We start from the raw sequence: 19,507 nt of genomic DNA on the forward strand, positions 1-19,507 counted from the left end.
ATAAATTTTAAATATATTATCAAAGAAAAAAATAAAAAAATAAGATTGAATCTCAGATTTCACACATAAAATATTACTTTGCTCTTTAGAAATTTGAACTTACAAGTTTTGAACAATGTCGAAAATTGGTCAGTTCCTTGCCACTATTGGATTTTTCCTAATATTAGTATAGTAGCCCTGCCATAGCAAATGATTCAACATGGTAGCAATGGAATTTTCGACATGGTTTTGAACAATTTTGAACAATTTTGCAATTTTTGATAGAACAGCAGTAAATGATTCAACATGGTAGCAATGGAAACTAATTTCCGACAGAACAGCAGTAAATGATTCAATTTGAAATGAGAAAATCGAAATGCTCAAAAGCCCCAAATTCCAGTAATATTCGAAAGACCCATTTTACTGTACGCAATTAGCTAGTAAATATTTGTTGAAAGCCCCAAATTCCATGTCAATATTCGAAAGACCCATATTTGTTCAAATAGCAAAGATTATCCAGAAACATTCGCGCATGAAGAAGATGAAGGAAGTAGTTGAACTTATCGAACGGTTGCGGCACCAGACACGGACGGAGGCGTTGATGCAGTGAAGCAGACGGGTTGGGAGAATGAGAGGTTGTGATGCAGTAAGAGATTAGGGAAATTTTAGGGGTTTGGGAGAATGAGGTTGGGGATGGGGAGAATCGGGTTTTAGCTTCAGTCAAAACGATGGGAAAAAAACGACGTCGTTTTCATCAAAATAATTAACCCATTTGCGGCGTTTATATACCAGCGCCACTAGTAATATGATCAAACGCTGTTGTTTCCCGATCAGTTAACTCTAAGTCATTGCATTTTAGAGAAAACGGCGTCGTCTCCATAAAAATTAAAACATTTTTGCGGCGTTTACTAAAAGCGCCACTAAAAAGTAAATAAGAAAACGAAGCCGTTTTCCTAAACAATTTCTGTACTTTGCGGCGTTTATATACTAGCGCCACTAGTAATATGATCAAACGCTGTCATTCCCCGATTAGTAAACTAAAACTCATGGCGTTTTAGACAAAACGGCATCGTCTCCATAAAAATTAAAATAATTTTGCGGCGTGTACTAAAAACGCCACTAAAGATAAATAAGAAAACGGAGCCGTTTTCGTAAACAATTTCTTAAAATTGCGGCGTTTATACATAAACGCCACTAAATATTAGGCCAAATGCAGTCCATTAACTCGAACTCCTGGCGTTTTAGCCCAATCGCCACTAATAATATAGATAAAACGGCAGCGTTTGCGTAAATCTTAAAACATAGTTAAATTAATTTGCGGCATTTTTTTAAAGTGCCACTAAAAGCAAATAATAAAATGGCGCAGTTTTTTATCAAATGGTATAAATCTCAGCCAAAAACTGCACCGTTTTACCTCCAATATTAAGAATATTTCGCGGCGTTTGTTATAAAACGCCGCTAATGTCTATTTTATAGCGGCGTTTTTAATAAAAATGCCACTACTACATTAAATTTTCTATTGAAACGGCGCCGTTTTGCCAGATTTTAATGAATAGTTTTGTTAATTTCGGTAATATTTAAAAAAATTAGATAAAATTATCAATCTCAGTTTTTTAAGTAATATTTATAAAAATTAGGTAAAAATAAAAATTTTAGTTTTTTATTTCTTTTTATTTTTATTTTCATTTTATTTTTGTAATTTTGACAATTTTTTTACAATTTTTACAATTCCAAATTATTATATTCAAATTATTATATATTGCATATCAATTTTAAATTAATAATCTTTGCAATTTATTATTATCTCCTTTACATTTATATAAAGAACTTATTTAATATGTTAATAAATAAATACTAATTAATCCAAATCTTAATCCCTAACCCGACTCCAAACCCATAACCCTAACCCCTAACCCCTAAACTTTATTTAATATATAAAATAAAAAATACTAATTAATCTAAACCTTAAATCATAACCCAATCTCTAACCCCTAACCCCTAACCCTTAACCCCTAACCCTTAACCCTTAACCTTTAACCCTAAACCCTTAGCCCATGACCTCTAACCCCTAACCCCTAAAACTTATTTAATATATACTTAAAACACACTAATTAATCTAAACCCGAAACTCTAACCTAACACCGATTTTATAAATCCTAAACCCTAACTCTTAACATCTAACCCCTAACCTAACCCCTAACCCATAACCCCTAACCCCTAATCCATAAACCTTAAATCACATTAACCCTTAAACCAGAATCCCTAATCCATAATCAATAAAACTTAAAATTGTACCTCCTAAACCGGTCTTAAATCCTAAATTAATTAACCATATATATACCCTAACCATATTTATTAAACCCTAAACTATAATGATAATTAAATTAAATATTTTAAAATCAATACTATCTTATCTCTTACAATTGTATTTGAAATAATTTACCACATAAATTAAAAATCAATAGTATTTTAATTTATCCATTTTTAACAAATATTTTAAATTATTTTAAATCCCTGAGTATTAGTGGCGCTTCATAAAAACGCCACTAAATCCCCAAAAGCCCAAAACGGCATCGTTGGGCTGAAGTAGTTTTGCGGCGCTTTACCGAAAACGCCGCTAATACTATTCTTTAGCAGCGTTTTACCATAAACGCCACTAATTCTAATATACATCAAAACCAAACACTGCGTTTTGGTTAAGGCATTTTGCGGCGCTTCCAAATAAACGCCACTAATTATGTTCTTTTACGGCGTTTTTTAAAAAACGCCACTAATATTAATCTACCTCAAGACCAAACGGTGCGTTTTCGTTAAGATATTTGCGGCGTTTTATCGTAAACGCCACTAATTCTAATATACCTCAAAACCAAACGCTGCGTTTTGGTTAAGGTATTTTGCGGCGCATAAAAATAAACGCCACAATGTCTAATATACAATTCAACCAAACGCTGCGTTTTGGTTAAGGTATTTTGCGGCGCATCCAAATAAACGCCACTAATTATGTTCTTTTACGGCGTTTTTTAAAAAACGCCACTAATATTAATCTACCTCAAGACCAAATGGTGCGTTTCCGTTAAGATATTTGCGGCGTTTTATCGTAAACGCCACTAATTCTAATATACCTCAAAACCAAACGCTGCGTTTTGGTTAAGGTATTTTGCGGCGCATAAAAATAAACGCCACTAATTATGTTCTTTTACGGTGTTTTTCTAAAAACGCCACTAATACTAATCTACCTCAAGACGAAACGGTGCGTTTTCATTAAGATATTTGCGGCGCTTTACCGAAAACGCCGCTAATACTATTCTTTTGCGGCGTTTTATAGAAAACGCCACAATGTCTAATATACAATTCAACCAAACGCTGCGTTTTGGTTAAGGTATTTTGCGGCGCATCCAAATAAACGCCACTAATTATGTTCTTTTACGGCGTTTTTTTAAAAACGCCACTAATATTAATCTACCTCAAGATAAAACGGTGCGTTTTCCTTAAGATATTTGCGGCGCTTTTTGTTAAACGCCGCTAATACTATTCTTTCGCGGCGTTTTTTATAAAAAACGCCACGAATTCTAATATACAATTGAACCAACACTGCGTTTTGGTTAAGGTGTTTTGCGGCGCTTACAATAAACGCCACTAATTATGTTCTTTTACAGCGTTTTTTTAGAAACGCCACTAGTTCTTCAGGTTTTAGCGGCGTTTTAGGTTTAGCGCCGCTAATGATCGATTTTTAGCAGCGTTTGTTAATCAAACGCCACAAAAAATGCCGTTAAAAGACTGTTTTGGTGTAGTGAAAGTTGAAATAAGGAAACAATATTATCTTTATGACAAATTTTCGTATGAAGCTTCGAATGTCCTTTTAACAAATAGATGAAATTTGTTATAATAAACTTGGTACAACAAATTTTGTCTCTTTATATAAAAACAATTTTTTATTATAAAATTTGGTATAGAAAATGCATTTTTTTCGATAATAAGTTCGTAAAGGATGAGGACACGGGTTAAATGGCCTTTAAAGAAACGGCGCCGTTTAAATTAATTTTAAGTCACATTTGCGGCGTTTTGCGTAAAAACGCCGCTATTGCATGTGCTTTTGCGGCGCTATGGGAAAAAACGCCACTAAATTTTCAATTACAGAAATAAACGGTGACGTTTTCACAAAATTGTAGACATCTTTGCGGCGTTTTCCCTAAAAACGCCACTAATAGAGTACATCATTCAACTGAAACGACGCCGTTCTGACAGAGTTTCAAGAATATTAGCGGCGCTTCCCTATAAAACGCCACAATAGAAACTGATTCCCTAACACGGAACGACGTGGTATATTACAATATTTGTGGCGTTTTTGACTAAAACGCCGGTAAAGTCTATTATATATATCTATTAATTATAATATAAACTATACTAAACTTCAATATATTAAATTTCCTCTAACTGGATTTATTTTACAAATATATAAGAACATATATATATTTACCGTAAAAATTAATCAATCTAATATTAACCTCTTATTAAGAAACCCTACCGTCTAAACCCCCCGACCAAACCCAAAAAATTCCCTAAATTAATATTCTTTAATAATCACAAAATATAGTGAAAATCTATTAAACAACAAGTTATATATATAGTTAAAAATGTTGTACAAAGTTGAAATATGGTAGCAAATTATCTTTATGACAATAATTTTCGTATGGATCGATCTAAATATAAGTTTTTATAATGTTTGAACTTAAGTATCGATATTTTTGCATCTACTATTGCTATAGCCATATATACCAAAAAAATCAAATGGTTAGGGTTAAATGTTTTTAAATATACAAGATAATTAATTATATCATTTAACAAGTCTCAAATTATAAATTAACCAATCAATAGACATGCATAAATCCATCATGATGATCTACCTATTATATTAATATTCAATATATTTAATTTATTCTGGATCTATATTTTACAAATATATAAGAACATATATATTTACCATAAAAAATAATCAAAAACTAATATTAATCTAAATTAAACCCTAACATGACCGTTGAAACCCTAAATCTCAAACCCCTAACCCCTAAATTAATCTTAAATCCCAAACCTTAAATCTATACCCTGTACTCCTTAAAATAACGTCCATAAAAAAAATTCCCTAAATATTTAATATATATAATCATAAAATATAGTCAAAATCGATTAAACAATAATTTATTGTTAAAATATATTTTGTATAAATTGGTGTTTTATAATTCCTTTGATTTATTTAGTCGAACAGTACTACCAAAATTTATTACTCTTATAAAAGTTAATTCTATTTTTAATTTATTCTTTGCAATACAAAAATTTAAGTTTTATTATATATTTTATTTTATTCATAATTTAATATATTTTCTCTCGTAAAGTAGTTTAAATCAACTGTGATTGAAAATTAGTAATAAATAGTTAGCTGTTATATATATACGACTTCTCTTTAATAAAAACTTTTTGTATTAATCAATATTATTTGTTAATTATAATTTAAATGTAAATTGTACCACTATATAATAAATAGAACAAAATATTAATTATTTCAACTTATAAGATTTTTGTTACTACTAGCGGCGCTTCGGCAAAAACGCCGCTAAAGGTAAATGCATTCGCGGCACTTACCTATAAAACGCCGCTAAAAGCCAGAGCATTAGTGGCGCTCAGATAAAAACGCCACTAAAGATACTAACATTAGCGATGCTTAGAAAAAAACGCCGCTAAAGGCCAGAGAATTAGTGGCGCTCAGATAAAAACGCCACTAAAAATACGAGCATTAGCAGCGCTTAGAGAAAAACGCCACTAAAGGCCAGAGCATTAGTGGCGCTCAGATAAAAACGCCGCTAAAGATCGGACCATTAGCGGCGCTAAAATAAAAACGCCGCTAAAGGTTTAAAAATCGCAAAAAACGACGTCGTTGGTCTTAGGTTTTTTGTGGCGCTTTATATAAAACGCCGCTAATTCCTATTTTTAGCGGCGCTTCTTGGAAATCGCCGCTGATGGTCTACCTTTAGCAGCGCTTTGACTAAATCGCCGCTAATGCTCGATTTGTTGTGGCGCTTTTGTTCCAAACGCCGCTAAAAGTGCCGCTAAAGGCCTATTCTGGTGTAGTGAGTCCATCTCCACACCTCAGAAACCAGGGCAAACGCATACCCCAACATTACCCTCGTATTTAACATCCATCTCCAGCTGCTTCAGTGTTCGGCGAGGCAAAAGGAGTCCAACACAATAAGCTGTGTTCAAAATGTCATTAAATAAGATAATATCCTCAAACAGAAGAAAAAGATTATCTTAACATCTAGAAAAGTAAATCCCACCTGTTGCATAATTTGTAAAGCCAACTTCAAGTCCATAGTGAGGAAGCTCATGTCCGTAAGCTGTTGCAAGAACTATATCACCAGAAATACATGAACATGCCCGTATCCAATACATATACACAAGTCCGAGTATCATAGAACCACAACAAGTGCTAAGTGTAACAACTCGATGATTGCGTAACAACTCGATGATTGCATTTACTTTTTTTCTATCTTATAGCATCATCCTAAAGCAAGATTAATTGGGGAAACATCTCCATTCTTAAATCCTAATATCAATTCCAATCCCAGGCTTGTATTAAAATGCCACTAAAGCCCCGAAAGGTCAAAAAACGATGTCGTTGGGCTTAGGTTTTTTTGCGACATTTTTCCAGAAAACGCCGCTAATGCTCATTTTTAGCGGCGTTTTATGTAAAGCGCCGCTAATGCTCGATCTTTAGCGGCGTTTTTTTTATCCAAACGCCACTAAAAATGCTGTTAAAAGCATGTTTTGATGTAGTGTGTACTAAACGTACAAACCCAAAACCTAAAAACAAATAAACCAATTGTACAATTGGCCTTTATATTTTTTAGGTTAAATTATACAATTGGCCCTTATATTTTTTTCGTTTTGAGCGATTTAATTTTTTTTCTTTTATGTTATTTGAACTTTTCTTTCTTTTCCATTCTCTTTTCCTTCTCTATTTCTTTTAACGTAATTTTTCTATGCATTCCAATTGTTAAAACTAGTCCCCATACTTTTTATTTTTTAAATAATTTAATTTTTTTCTTTTTCTTTTCCTCTTCTCCTTATTTTTCTCACTTCTCATATTCTTCATTGCAGAAACATAATCTTTACCCACCAAATAAACCAAGTCATTGTTTCTTTCACATGATTCCTAAATTGAATTACACTTAAAACCAAATATCAATCATTCTTAATCAAATTTCGATTTGAATATAACCTAATTTTGAAACTAAAATTGGATCTAACTAATCAATATAAAAAATCATAAGTTAGAATTGTAAAATAAATCGAAAATAAAACTTAATAAACCGGGATCTATCATGTCAAATCATCAAGAATAAAACTAGATGTGGAAGCGTACCTAAATCCATGAATTCCTTGAAGTTTTTTTTGAGGGATCTTGAGGATTTGATCTTCCAAATTAGCACACAAGAAATTCAGAGAATATTTGTTCTTTCCTAATTCCTAATTAGTTCTAATTCCTAATTAGCCCATCATTAATTAGAACTCAATTACTAGAGTATCTACACATATTTAACCCATACTTTATTTAATAATTAAAGCCCAATAAAAATTCTAACCAAATTAGATCAATTTTAATTTGGGCTAACCTATCATGATAGTAAATAATAACATGTAATTACCCTTTTTATATATGTGATGTCCATATTTTCCAACATTATATCCTTAATCAAATCTAAACATAAATTGAATTCTTTATATTCAAAATAAATTTTTTTCGTTTCCAAACTTTTACAGAATTGTGTAGCTTATTCCTTGCCTTTTATTTTATTTTCTGACAAATAAAATTAATCAAACGATAAATTTGATCTAAACCTTCTTAGATATTCCCAAGCAAGCTTGATTGAAAGTTGAGCATGGATGAACCAAAGAGAGAAAAGGAGCATAGAACCAATCTAGTTTGGGTAAAGTTGAGGGTAAGTTTTGTATAATGGTCGTTTTAGTCATTAAAAGTGTAGAACTCATTTGAAGAATTCATAAAACAACATAATTTCAAGAAGAAGAGAATGTTGTAGGTAAGATAAGGTGGTCGTGGGGTTGGTTAGGAGGTAAAGGGAACAGGTTTGGGAAACTTTGTTAAGGGTAAATTGTCATAAATCACGACTGGCGAGGTCTTCGAGTGAGGCAAGATTGTGGATTAGGTTATTGAGAGATCCAAATTGGTTCATTAAAGCAATGATGGACAATGAAGGTTTGTAATTGTGGGGTAAAAATATATAAAACAAATTTTATTCTGGTTTCAGCTTTCGCATTTTTCATTTTTCATAAACATAAAATGATTTTAACAAATGGAAAATATAGAAAAACTATGTTAAAAAGATAACAAAGGGAGGAAAACAGAGGGAGAAGTAGAAGAGAATAAAAAAAGGAAAGTTAAAATAACATAAAAGAAAAAAATTAAATTACTCAAAACGAAAATATACGGGGACCAACTGTATAATTTAACCTAAATTTTTTATTCAGAAATGATGATTTAACGTGCCACATCATTTTACTATTACATTGTTAACGATAATTAATGGTGTAGTGAATAAAATATAATAATATCTTAACATAAATGACTAAAACTTAACATTTTAAATAAAATAATTAAAATATAATCCAATATAAATAAAAGTGACTATTTGAAAGTTTACCAAAAAAAAAAAAAGGGAGGAAAGAAGATGTTATCCTCAGCCCGGAAACAAAGGGAAGGAAAAAAGGAAGCATAGAGAAACGGGAAAAAATAAAATAAAAAGCCGAAAACGCAAATTATTGCCTCCCTCCATTTTTCTCCCACATATAAATATTTTCAAATCCAAAATAATCATAATTAAATAATTATTAATTTCATTAATTTGCTCAAAATTATTTGATAATTAAGTCCTCACCCTCCATTTTTGTTCTTCTTGTTGCTTCTCAGATCTGAACTTTCTCAGAAATTTAGGGGCGAAATCGATTCGGCAAATCAGCGAGGAAATTAGATAAAAACAGGCGGTTCAATACTAGAATCCGATTCGAAATGGATGATTTTCCAGGTTTACTGGCCAAAGATTTTGGGATCAAACCCCAAGGCAAGTCAGCCCCGATGGCACCTCCTAGAAATCCTTCATCTGGTACCAATTACGGGTTTGGATCCGATTTTATCCGGTCCTCATACGGCAACGACAGATCATCCTCCAATTCCATTTTCGACGATCAGGATCGCGACGGACTCATGTTTAACGACGTCTATGGTGGGCCCCCAAAATACTCCTCGGAGTCTCGAGCCACAGCTGAGCAAACGTCGTCGAACGATTACGACTCATTTTTCAAGGACTCTAAGCCGCCGGTTTTTGACAAGCCTGTTTACGATGATGATCTTTTCGATGGATTACCCGGGGTCAAGAGCTCTTCATCAGCCTCGGCTGCTAAGTACGACAACGTTTTCGGGATCTCCCAGTCTACGTCTCGCTCAAGGGACAAGTCCCCGGGCAGCTCGCCGTTTGATGATCTGCTTGGGAATTTAGGGACGAAAGAGTCTGAGACGAAGACGAAGAGCGAAAAAATGAAAGCGGAGAAAGACGCGCCTCTTTTTGACGATTTGCTTCCTGGTTTTGGTCGGAGTAGCTCTCCTGCATCGGCGAGGTAATTTACTGGTTATAAGGCTTGGGTTTTATATAAATGAATATTGTACACTTCTATGTTGTATGTTCATTTTTTATTTTAGAGTTTTCCGATTTATGGTATTTTGCATAAATGTGCTTCGCATTTAAGTCTTCAATTTCTTGGATTTGGTTGTGAAATTGGCAGCTTAGACATCAGCAGTTAGCTAATAATGGAGCGAAATATTTCAATGAAATTAGTATTCTTATGCCCAGTTTTTTATTAAGCGGACGTGGTTAAGATTTTAGTGCTTTTTTCTGTAAGTGCACTGCTCAAGGTTATGTTTTACTGGTTGTCTGTTCTAAATATTGATAAGTTAGTCATTTGTCCAAAAATGTTAGATACTAAAGACAGCAATTTACTTGCAAAAATTTACTTAGATTACTTGAAGAGCTGGACCTATTTGTCAATTAATGCCTCTTTATTGTCAAACCAGGCTCACACTTGCTTGAATATAACATTTTATTAGAAATTTCACATGAATACAGATGTAGCTTTATTAGTCCTACTTCGTCCTGCTAGCCTCTGCAATATTTTTGTTGGTACAGGAATGATTGTCATCTTCTGTTTATTTCTACTTGCTCATTTAAGGTGCCAAAGTTGCTCGATGGAATTCATTAATTAGGCTGGATTGGGTAGGTATCATGTTGGTTATCCAATGTTTGTTAGAATAGGACAATAGCAATAGGTAATGCCAGAAACTTTGAGAATTTTCTTGTGAGATTTATAAACATTTTTTAGTTTTTAAGTCATTTGATGGGTAAAATTTAGAAATAGGATGACGCTTTTACTGTAAATTGCCAATGTGTTAGATGTGGCCACTATGCCAGAGGTAAGTGGACCAAACATGTAAAAACTTATTGCAAATTTGCAATTACAATTGTGTTTAGTTTAATTTGAAACTCTTTGTGCATGTCACTGCTAGCTTATTGTGAAGAAAGGCAGTAAAACGACTACTTATGTTTATGGTACATTTGAACTCTAAACATATTGTATGAAGCTTGAGATATGTATCTTTGGACTCTAAACTTACTTTAGAGTTTAGACTCTATATTTGTCTTTTGTTCTTAATAAGACTTAGCCAATACCATGTAAATATTAGCTGATGTCATGCTCCATTCTTTGGACAGGTCAACATCAGATGCTGCCCCCCAGAAACCAGCCTCTAATTCAAGGAAGATTGGCTCTAATGTCATGGAGAATCCTTTTCATGCCTTTGAATCAACATCAGACACAGCAGATTCATCCTCAGGGCTGTTTGTGGACCCTTTGGAAGAAATAACTAAGCTGAATGGATCAGGGAAGTCTGGAGTGTCATCTGTAAATGAGGGACTATTTGATGATATAGATCCTCTTGAAGGTCTTGGAAAATCTGTGCCTCTGTCAACTGAGATCAATAAGAGAGGAATGGATAGGAGCCCTTTAAGAACAGCAAGTGGATCGCAAACTCCTGCTAGTAAAGAGCCAAATGATGAAGATTTTGAGCACTATACTAAGAAAAGGATGCATTCTACAGAAAATTTTCCTGAATCTCATCAACCTGTGTTTGACATGCCTAGTATGTCAACTGATTTTCATAGCTCTGTTCATCACACTGCTAGCCCTCCTCCTTACTCAAATTTTGGTTCTAATGACACTAGTTCCCAGGTAAATGCAACTCCAGGATCTGAGGAGAACTTTGACACATCTGAAGATGTGTGGCTCACTGTGTCAGAGGTTCCTCTCTTTACCCAACCTACTAGTGCCCCACCCCCTTCAAGACCACCACCTCCAAGACCACCACGAGTTTCAAAATCAGCGACAGGCTCATTTTCTTCCTCAAATGCAAAAAAGAAGATCAATGACAATTCTTCTTTCCCAAATTCAGTTCAGTACAAAGACACCCCTCATTCAACTCATGCTGCTGCAGGCAGCTCTGTTGCATCTCAAATTGATGAACTGGAAGATTTTGCAATGGGTAGGGCCTGGAATAATGTGGACCATGCTGAAGATTTTTCTGGTGATGATTTTGGGACCAACTCAGCTGCTGCAGCTTCTGCTGCTGCGATGAAAGAGGCAATGGATAGAGCAGAGGATAAATTTAGGCATGCAAAGGAAATGAGGGAGAGAGAGAATTTGAAGGCTGCAAGAAATAAAGAAGCTGGTGTAATGGATAAAGATGAGAGAGCTATGCAAGATGCTTTGGGTAGAGAAGCTAGAGAAAAGCACGAGAGATTGGAGCGTGAGAGGCAACAAAGGGAAAGGGAGGAGGAAGAGAGACAGCAAAGGAGATATGAATTGGAGAGGGAAAGGGAGGAGAAGGAGAGAGAACAAAGAAGGCTTGAGAAAGAGAGGGAACAGGAAAGGGCCAGACAAGCTGTTCAAAGGGCTACTAGAGAAGCTCGTGAAAGAGCAGCAGCTGAAGCTCGTGTGAGAGCTGAAAGGGCTGCAGTTGAAAAGGCAGCTGCTGAAGCTCGAGAACGTGCCGAAAGGGCCGCAGTGCAGAGAGCACAAGCTGAAGCCCGTCAAAGAGCAGCAGCTGAGGCAAGAGAAAGAGCTGAAAGAGCTGCTGTGGAAGCGAGAGAAAGGGAAGCAAAAGAGAAGGAAGCTCAGGAGAAGGCTGAAAGAGCTGAAGCAAAGCTTAGAGCTGAAAGAGCTGCTGCGGAGAAGGCTGCTGCTGAGGCTCGAGAAAGAGCAGCTGCTTCTGCAAGGGCAAGCCAGCAAAATAATGACAATGATCTTGAATCCTTCTTTAGTATGGGTTCTCGACCAAGCAGTGCTCCAAGACCAAGAACTAACTCTTCTGTAAGACTATAAGAATGTCATACTGTATTCAGCTTCTGCTTTGTGTTGTAGTATCAGCCTGTCCCGTTTCTAACCCAACCTTTTGCTTTTGCAGGATCCCCTGTTTGATGGACAAAATAAGGGAGGGCCTGAAGTAGCTAGGGGAACATCTGCCGGATCCTCATCTAGCATGAGGAAAGCTTCTTCAAGTGCAAATATTGTTGATGATCTCAGCTCTATTTTTGGAGGTACTTGCAAACTTGAGATGTAATGATCTTTGTGAATTTGTAATGTTGTATATATGTTCTTCTCCATAGTTGATAACTGACCAAACTCCTTCTCTTGCTAAAGCTGCTGCATCCTCATTTGGGGAGTTCCAAGAGGTTGATGGGGAAACTGAAGAAAGGCGAAGAGCCAGGTTGGAACGCCAGCAAAGAACTCAGGAGCGCGCGGTATGTATTCTTTGTTGCATGGTTTAGTTATCTTTTCTCTCTTGTCATGTTATAACTTATAAACTGCTTGCTAGCTCTCTTTTACCATTGAGTTATTGTATCCAGGCAAAAGCACTGGCTGAGAAAAATCAACGGGACCTTCAAGTGCAAAGGGAGCAGGCTGAGAGACATGTAAGCAGATGCAGTGAACATTCTTTTTCTTTTTACTTTTGTTCATTCTATTCTTTTTCGTCGTCTTTTTATTTTTTGAGTGGGCTTTTTGTTGGAGTTTACTTTTCAATGCGATCCAACCTAAAATTTTCTCCTGACCCCAGCCTTCATATCATATACATTGCACAATGGCACATTTGATTGCTCTTCACTTCACTCTGCCTTCTTTAAGGTCAGGGTTTATAAAGTTAACTCTAGGGCAGGTTACACATTTCTTTGTACTGAACTACTAACCTTTTTTTGAAAGGATTGTACTAAATTACTAATATATACAAAGGAAATCGGTTGCTTTGGCTCTGGATAAAACTTACATGAGGAAAAATGAATATTAACTTGGTTCTTGATCCTTTAACATAATTATGTGGAGACTCCTGATAATGTTATATATAATAAGTTGAAACTTGGTCCGTATTTTTGTCTCAATTCGTAACCCCCAGTATCACCAGTGAGATGCCTTAGGACTGAGGAATAATGTCATATATGAAACTATAGGTTTTTTTAACATGCCCAACTAGTCTTGCACCCGAATGTTATGTTAATTTGGATTTGATTGGCTCAAGTATTGAATGTAGAATAATACATACTGCGGTGAAAAACTATTCTGTCATGAAAGCATTATGTGTAATATATGTCTGGAATTTACAGGTTTCTGTACATACGTGCACATGTCTGCAAAAGTTTATTTTAGCTAGTGTTTGTCTAATATTGATCTATGATCTTATTTCAGAGAATTTCTGAAACACTAGATGTTGAAATCAAGAGATGGGCTGCTGGAAAAGAGGGAAATTTGCGTGCTCTGCTGTCAACATTGCAATATGTGTGTTATAACTTATTACAACCATTTAATCTTCTTTGTCCTCTCTTGCATAGTATTTTATGTAGGAACCAGCTATCTTTCTTTCCCTTTTTTTTTTTTCCCTTTTTTTGGCTATATATCTTGCACAGTTCTCATTTTATTGCCTACTGTCTGATGTACTACATTTTTGAGATGCTTCATACAAGCAGTAGAGGACTTCAAAGCAAAGTATGAGATACATTGTTGAAGGAAGACTGAGCGAGAGGGATCCAAACATAAGAAACTCCTTGAAATTTAACTCTAAGCTTTTTGATAATCTCCTATTTAAGTTGCCCAACTCTTTTACATTCACTGCATTGTTGTTATGTCTGATGGATGTTCTGTAACATCTGATGCTGATTTTAAATAGAATTCAAACTTGAAAGGATACAGGACTGGAAAGCTGTCCAGCGGCCATTTTGTTAGCTTAGACTTGTGATCTAGCAGACTTTTAGAATTAAGGACTAAAAGGCATAAGAGTATGTCTTTAGAGCTTCTCCCCTTACATGATGTTCACCAGTTGGCTCTCACAGTTTCATTCTTTCAGTCAAGGAACTACTGTTGTGACAGGCACGCAATTATTTAGTGGGCATTATAGTTTCTTGAACCACTGTAAGGTATGGTAGGAAGGTTAGAAAGGATTAAGGAAGGAAAAAGTTTTTAATCTAATGGTTGAGCTACATAACAAGTGGCATCCCTGTTCTTTGCTTGCTACCAAATGAGCCAGTGTAGGTGGATGTTGAACTTGGTGTAAGCATCTAATACACAATCATGTAGGATACATGCATCACAGGTTCTTGAACTTACCTATGCCAACATTCATCTGAAGGTTTGATTAAATTGATTGTGATGACTACTGCTATGATATTGACAAGATGTCCTTCGAAAGTGAATGGAAAGAGACCTTATGAAATTTTCATAGTTGTTTCTCTTCATCATTTTGTTTATTTGAATGTGTTGTAGTACAAATTTTATTTGGTTACTGATTTAACTAATTTGTCTCTTGAACCTGTTTGATATTAGGTCCTTTGGCCTGAATGTGGTTGGCAGCCTGTTTCTTTGACGGATTTGATTATGGGTGCTGCAGTTAAAAAGGCTTACAGAAAGGCAACACTTTGCATCCATCCCGATAAAGTCCAGCAAAAAGGTGCCAATCTTCAACAGAAATACGTTGCAGAGAAGGTGTTTGACTTGCTCAAGGTACTTGGTAAATCTTTTGACTGGAGCACTTCATGGTTGGTGTGCCATTTTAGTATTAGAGCCTTTAATTATACTGATTTCCATTTTTATGATGCTATCTTGCATCGGTCCTTCATGTAGTTTTCTTTCTCAGATAGCTTCATTTTGTTTCCATTTAAAACAGGAAGCCTGGAACAAGTTCAATTCAGAGGAGCTGTTCTGACCTTCGATTCTTGGGTTATATAGCTAATCAAATTCATGGTTTTACACTGTGGCTTGGAGTGGAACACATGACTGTTCTATCTGCTGCTGCCTGCTTTGGTTTGATGAAACCATTAATGAGCAGTTAAAGCTTGTCATCGGCCCGGCGCTGCTTGAAAAACATGGGAGGGTTACGTGAGAGGGTGCAGTACTGTTATTTGGATCAGGTTGGTGTATATTAAGCTTCATCCAGCTTGTGGCTATGGAAAGTTATATAATTCAGCGAATGAATCAGTTAAAATCATCCGCCCCATATGCATAAGATGAGGGGTATTTTGTGTTTATTCTTTTTATAATACAAATATAAATTGGCAAATAGGGCTTTAAAACAAATAGCATGATATAGTGTATGATTGTTGAGATGGTTGGTATATATCCTCCTTTTTCTTGTTTCTTTTGGTCTCTTGTTAAGGAAATTATTTTTTAAGAAATTCTATCGTTTAATTTTAATTATTCATATTCGACTGTTTGAATGCATAATTTCTTTTTCAAAACATAAATAAATAAATAAAAATTAAGCATACTTATATTCATTTAAAGAAAAACAATATCACGTGTTAACACTCGCATTGGAAAAGGCTCTAATTTGATGCACCTTGAACCAACTTTTGGTTTTGGAAACTGTGAATTCCGTCTCAGTCAACTGCTGCGGCATCAACTAAATGTATTTCATAAATTAGAAGTCTGGATCAAATTTCATGTTATTAAGACAAAAAGTTAGTAGTTTGGTTGGTTGGATTATAGAAAACATTTGTTAATATGCCATTTTTTCCTTACTATTTTTCCTCTTTTTTATTTTCATTCCTAAGATTGTTTGTGGTATTTGGACCACCATATTCGTCCTATTTATTTTTTATTTAAGCTTATCCCAGTAGGAAAATAAATAGTATATCTATCGTGTTTCAGAGAGAAGGAAAATTGAGGAAATCAGTGGCATATATTCTCCTAAACTTCTTGTGGATCAGAGAGCTTTGCTCTTCTCTTCTATTGAATGCTAATCAATCTTTTCTGCCTCTGCCTTTGCCTCAAAAATGTTTGATGGTTGAAGGAAAATAATTAAAATTGGAAGTAGGTAAAAAGGTTCATCCTGTCGTGTGGAGTGATAGTATTAAAATGGCTATAGTGGGGACGAGAGCAGTTGGGTTGTCAAGCTTTCCATCATCATCTTCATACCTTAGTTGGAATTCCAGAGCCACCGACTCTTCTTTCTCCTGCACACTATCAATGGTAAATTTATCTTGTATATAGCTACAATTTTCATTTCCAGTCATAGATAATAGCTACAAACTCTCTGTTTGCTGTGAAGATAAATTTGATCTAGCTGAACAAGAAAAATTTTATCAGCCGTATCAAATTTGGATCATTAAAAAGATGATTGGAACCCCCCAATTATCTGCTGTTAATGAAGACAAAGAACATTTGTCAAAAACTATTGATGAATGTTATAATAAATTTGATCATTATCAAGTCCAAACAGGAATTAATTTATTATTACAAGCCATTATCTTCTCCTTAATATTTCTTTAGACTTATGGTTTAAGTCTAAATTTTTAATATCTCCTAAATTATCTATCTTTTCTTCTACTTTACTGACATTTTTACATAACTTAGAAAAATAAAAAGAAGTCATATCAACAAGACTATTTATACCCTTACTCAGAGATGAAATGTTGTTTTCATTTCTAGAGTCTATATGCGTAATATGATTACAAGTTTTATCTTGAAATTGACAGTGTTTATGATAAGGATTCGGCTTCAAATGGATGTGGCTGCTTCCACGTCTCATTTGTCTTCTTGTAACTTTAATTGCATGGCCTTGGTTGTTTCCACGTTGCATGCTTGAATTAATGGCTGCTTCCATCACTTGCTTGTGTCATGGTAGCTTCCATCATTACTTGCATCATCATGGGTTTGATGAAATCTTCCACGTTGCAAGACTTTTTGTCTGGATGTTAGAAAGAGTTTCACATTTTCGGAATAATCAAGTAAAATTTAAAATTAGTACAACTCAAGAGCTTCTTCTTGGGAATTGTTAAATATATTGTTTTGTATAGCCACTACTCCGGTTCTAGTCTTGTATGCATGCATGTTGAACCATTGGTGTGTAACTTGGCAGCAAATGATGAGTAAAATGATTCCTTCTCGTGGATGTGTCACCTGTTCTGCTGTTCAAGAATCGTCATCTCCTACAAGTGAGTGAGTAGGTTTCTCCATTCTAAGTGGTGTGACATAGAGCTACTTTTGTCCATAAGCAAAGCTCATCTTTTGAAGTTGCGAGTTTGCTTAAGAAAGTGTTTTCATTTGGTATTAGCCACCGCTGAGAATAAGGAGGAAGGCAAGCGCCCCAAACCAGCAGCAAAGTCACTGCCGGAGTTGATGTGGGAGGATGTTATTCCTCCATTGAAAACAATACTTGAATCCCAACATCATCTCTCTCAAATCCAACTCTATTTCCAAGACAACAAGGTTTTGTCTCTCTATTTCCTCCTTAATTTATTAATAATAGACGGGGTTTATGAATCTTGTTCACATTCCGAACTTGACAGTTGGAAGGTTCATTTCTGAAGAATGGGTGGCCTTATTCATTCTGGGCTTTCTTCCCTAATGGAGAACTTACAGGTATGAACAGTATATGGCAAACTCAGCAGGTCCACTGAAATTGAATGATGGCTGACATTGTTTTTGAAAAAGGTCCAAAGGGCTTTTCATTGTGTTCATATGGGTGGGGAGCAAGCACCGTGGAGCGTTTCCTGGTTGATGAGAAGAAAATCACAGCGAAGCATGTAGTTTTCTGGGTTGAAAAGCGTTTGGCAGCTCGAGGAATCATCCCTGTTTGGAAAGAATGATTATTATTATATATAGCATTGGAAAACAATAACACCCGCCATGCCTTGTGTAATTATTTCATTATCCATTCTCCCAACATTTTTTTCGTCTGGTCTGTGCTATCAGTGTGAAAGAAGGCATCTTTTGTAACAAGCCATCTACTTTTGCTCTATACTCCACAATATTTCGAAAATTAAATTCTGAAATCTGCCAATTTTCTCTTTAGTTAACAAGAGAATATTTGCCACAAATCACAGAAGATATTTTTTTATATATTTATTTAATCTTCAAACAAAACAACAAAAAAATATTGTAAATTTAAATAAAAATCTTTTGCCATTCCAACAATAATTTTATAAATATATATTTTTTTAATATAATTATTTTTGTTATAGATCTGATAAAATCTAGTTATTAATAACCTCTACTTATTTTATTTTCCCTCCATCTCACGCTGTTGTGGACATAAGTTGGGATGGCAATGAGGCAAAGTGAGGTAGAATTTTGCCCACCCTGACTCTTAATAAAAATACCCATCCTGAATCCAAACTCAAAATTTAATAGAAGAAAGTCTGACACCGTCTTGTCCCACTCAGACCCAGCATTTGGGGTTGTTTGAAAGTGCAGTCACCCAAAACCCTGGAAGGGTCTAAAAAAAATATTTTTTCAACTTTTAACGTGGGAAATAAAATTTCAGACTAAAATAAATTAATTAAATGTCTAGGGCTTTCAAATTTTTTATCATAAATGTTTAATCTTTAGGGCCTCAAAATTTTTTCAATTTTTATTGTATTACATTTTATAATATTTTTTTTAAAAAAGGATCCAATTTATTGTTTCGCCTAGGGCTTCGAAAATGTCAAGAACGGACCTAGCCGGGCATTGAATTTAATTTAATAATTAAATTTTTATTTTGAACCTAATAAGAATACATTTTTAATTCTTTTATTTTTTTATTTTGAAGCAAATGAGAATAACTTTTTGAGTTTAGACTTAAATCTTAATATATTTATTTATATATTAAAAACAAAAATTTAGTTTATATATATATGTCAGGGCATTTTTATAAATATTTCAAAACGAAATATATTTACTTTAAATCTAATCCCGATTTAGCCTAATTATTTTTATAATTTCACTCGAATTAATTCGACTTAAATTCGTTTTTTCAAAACAAAAAAAAATCTGACCATAATAAATTGGGTGGAATCAAAACCTATCGGATTTAAATTTTTTTTCGCGAACCCTAAAATAGAAGAGAGTGAAACTAATTCATGATTGCGGGTTTATTCTGCTGGTT

At 34.5% G+C, this 19,507-nt stretch overlaps 2 protein-coding genes across 4 annotated transcripts; both read left to right on the forward strand.

Moving 5' to 3' along the window:
- The first annotated feature begins 8,696 nt into the window (after nucleotides 1-8,696).
- Nucleotides 8,697-15,773, forward strand: LOC107954727 (auxilin-related protein 2). Of its 3 annotated transcripts, none has more exons than XM_016890375.2 (8): nucleotides 8,697-9,663; nucleotides 10,812-12,465; nucleotides 12,560-12,692; nucleotides 12,796-12,896; nucleotides 13,002-13,067; nucleotides 13,834-13,923; nucleotides 14,965-15,148; nucleotides 15,305-15,773. In XM_016890375.2, exons 1-8 carry the CDS (start codon nucleotides 9,059-9,061, stop codon nucleotides 15,364-15,366), a joined length of 2,895 nt encoding a protein of 964 aa, XP_016745864.1. In that variant the 5' UTR covers nucleotides 8,697-9,058; the 3' UTR covers nucleotides 15,367-15,773. The 3 variants fall into 3 exon arrangements, 2 of the variants coding, with proteins under 2 accessions (XP_016745864.1, XP_016745865.1); XM_016890376.2 differs by having other exon boundaries at nucleotides 14,965-15,141; XR_005915643.1 differs by lacking the exon at nucleotides 15,305-15,773 and having other exon boundaries at nucleotides 8,713-9,663; nucleotides 12,560-12,711; nucleotides 14,965-15,117.
- A 185-nt stretch (nucleotides 15,774-15,958) lies between these two features.
- On the forward strand, nucleotides 15,959-18,432 carry LOC107954728 (uncharacterized). Its single transcript, XM_041096567.1, has 5 exons — nucleotides 15,959-16,608; nucleotides 17,498-17,573; nucleotides 17,693-17,847; nucleotides 17,928-18,000; nucleotides 18,073-18,432. Exons 1-5 carry the CDS (start codon nucleotides 16,495-16,497, stop codon nucleotides 18,225-18,227), a joined length of 573 nt encoding a protein of 190 aa, XP_040952501.1. The 5' UTR covers nucleotides 15,959-16,494; the 3' UTR covers nucleotides 18,228-18,432.
- The last annotated feature ends 1,075 nt before the right edge of the window (nucleotides 18,433-19,507 follow it).

Source organism: Gossypium hirsutum, chromosome D07 (assembly GCF_007990345.1).
Source record: "Gossypium hirsutum isolate 1008001.06 chromosome D07, Gossypium_hirsutum_v2.1, whole genome shotgun sequence".
Lineage (NCBI taxonomy): Eukaryota > Viridiplantae > Streptophyta > Magnoliopsida > Malvales > Malvaceae > Gossypium > Gossypium hirsutum.

Excerpts from the sequence above, each read along its gene's own strand:
- LOC107954727 (XM_016890375.2), top strand. The coding sequence starts at position 9,059 with ATGGATGATTTTCCAGGTTTACTGGCCAAAGATTTTGGGATCAAACCC. Across the intron at positions 12,466-12,559 it reads GACCAAGAACTAACTCTTCT|GATCCCCTGTTTGATGGACA; the intron begins GTAAGACTATAA and ends TTGCTTTTGCAG. Across the intron at positions 13,068-13,833 it reads GGGAGCAGGCTGAGAGACAT|AGAATTTCTGAAACACTAGA; the intron begins GTAAGCAGATGC and ends ATCTTATTTCAG.
- LOC107954728 (XM_041096567.1), top strand. The coding sequence starts at position 16,495 with ATGGCTATAGTGGGGACGAGAGCAGTTGGGTTGTCAAGCTTTCCATCA. Across the intron at positions 17,848-17,927 it reads TCTATTTCCAAGACAACAAG|TTGGAAGGTTCATTTCTGAA; the intron begins GTTTTGTCTCTC and ends CGAACTTGACAG. Across the intron at positions 18,001-18,072 it reads CCCTAATGGAGAACTTACAG|GTCCAAAGGGCTTTTCATTG; the intron begins GTATGAACAGTA and ends TTTTTGAAAAAG.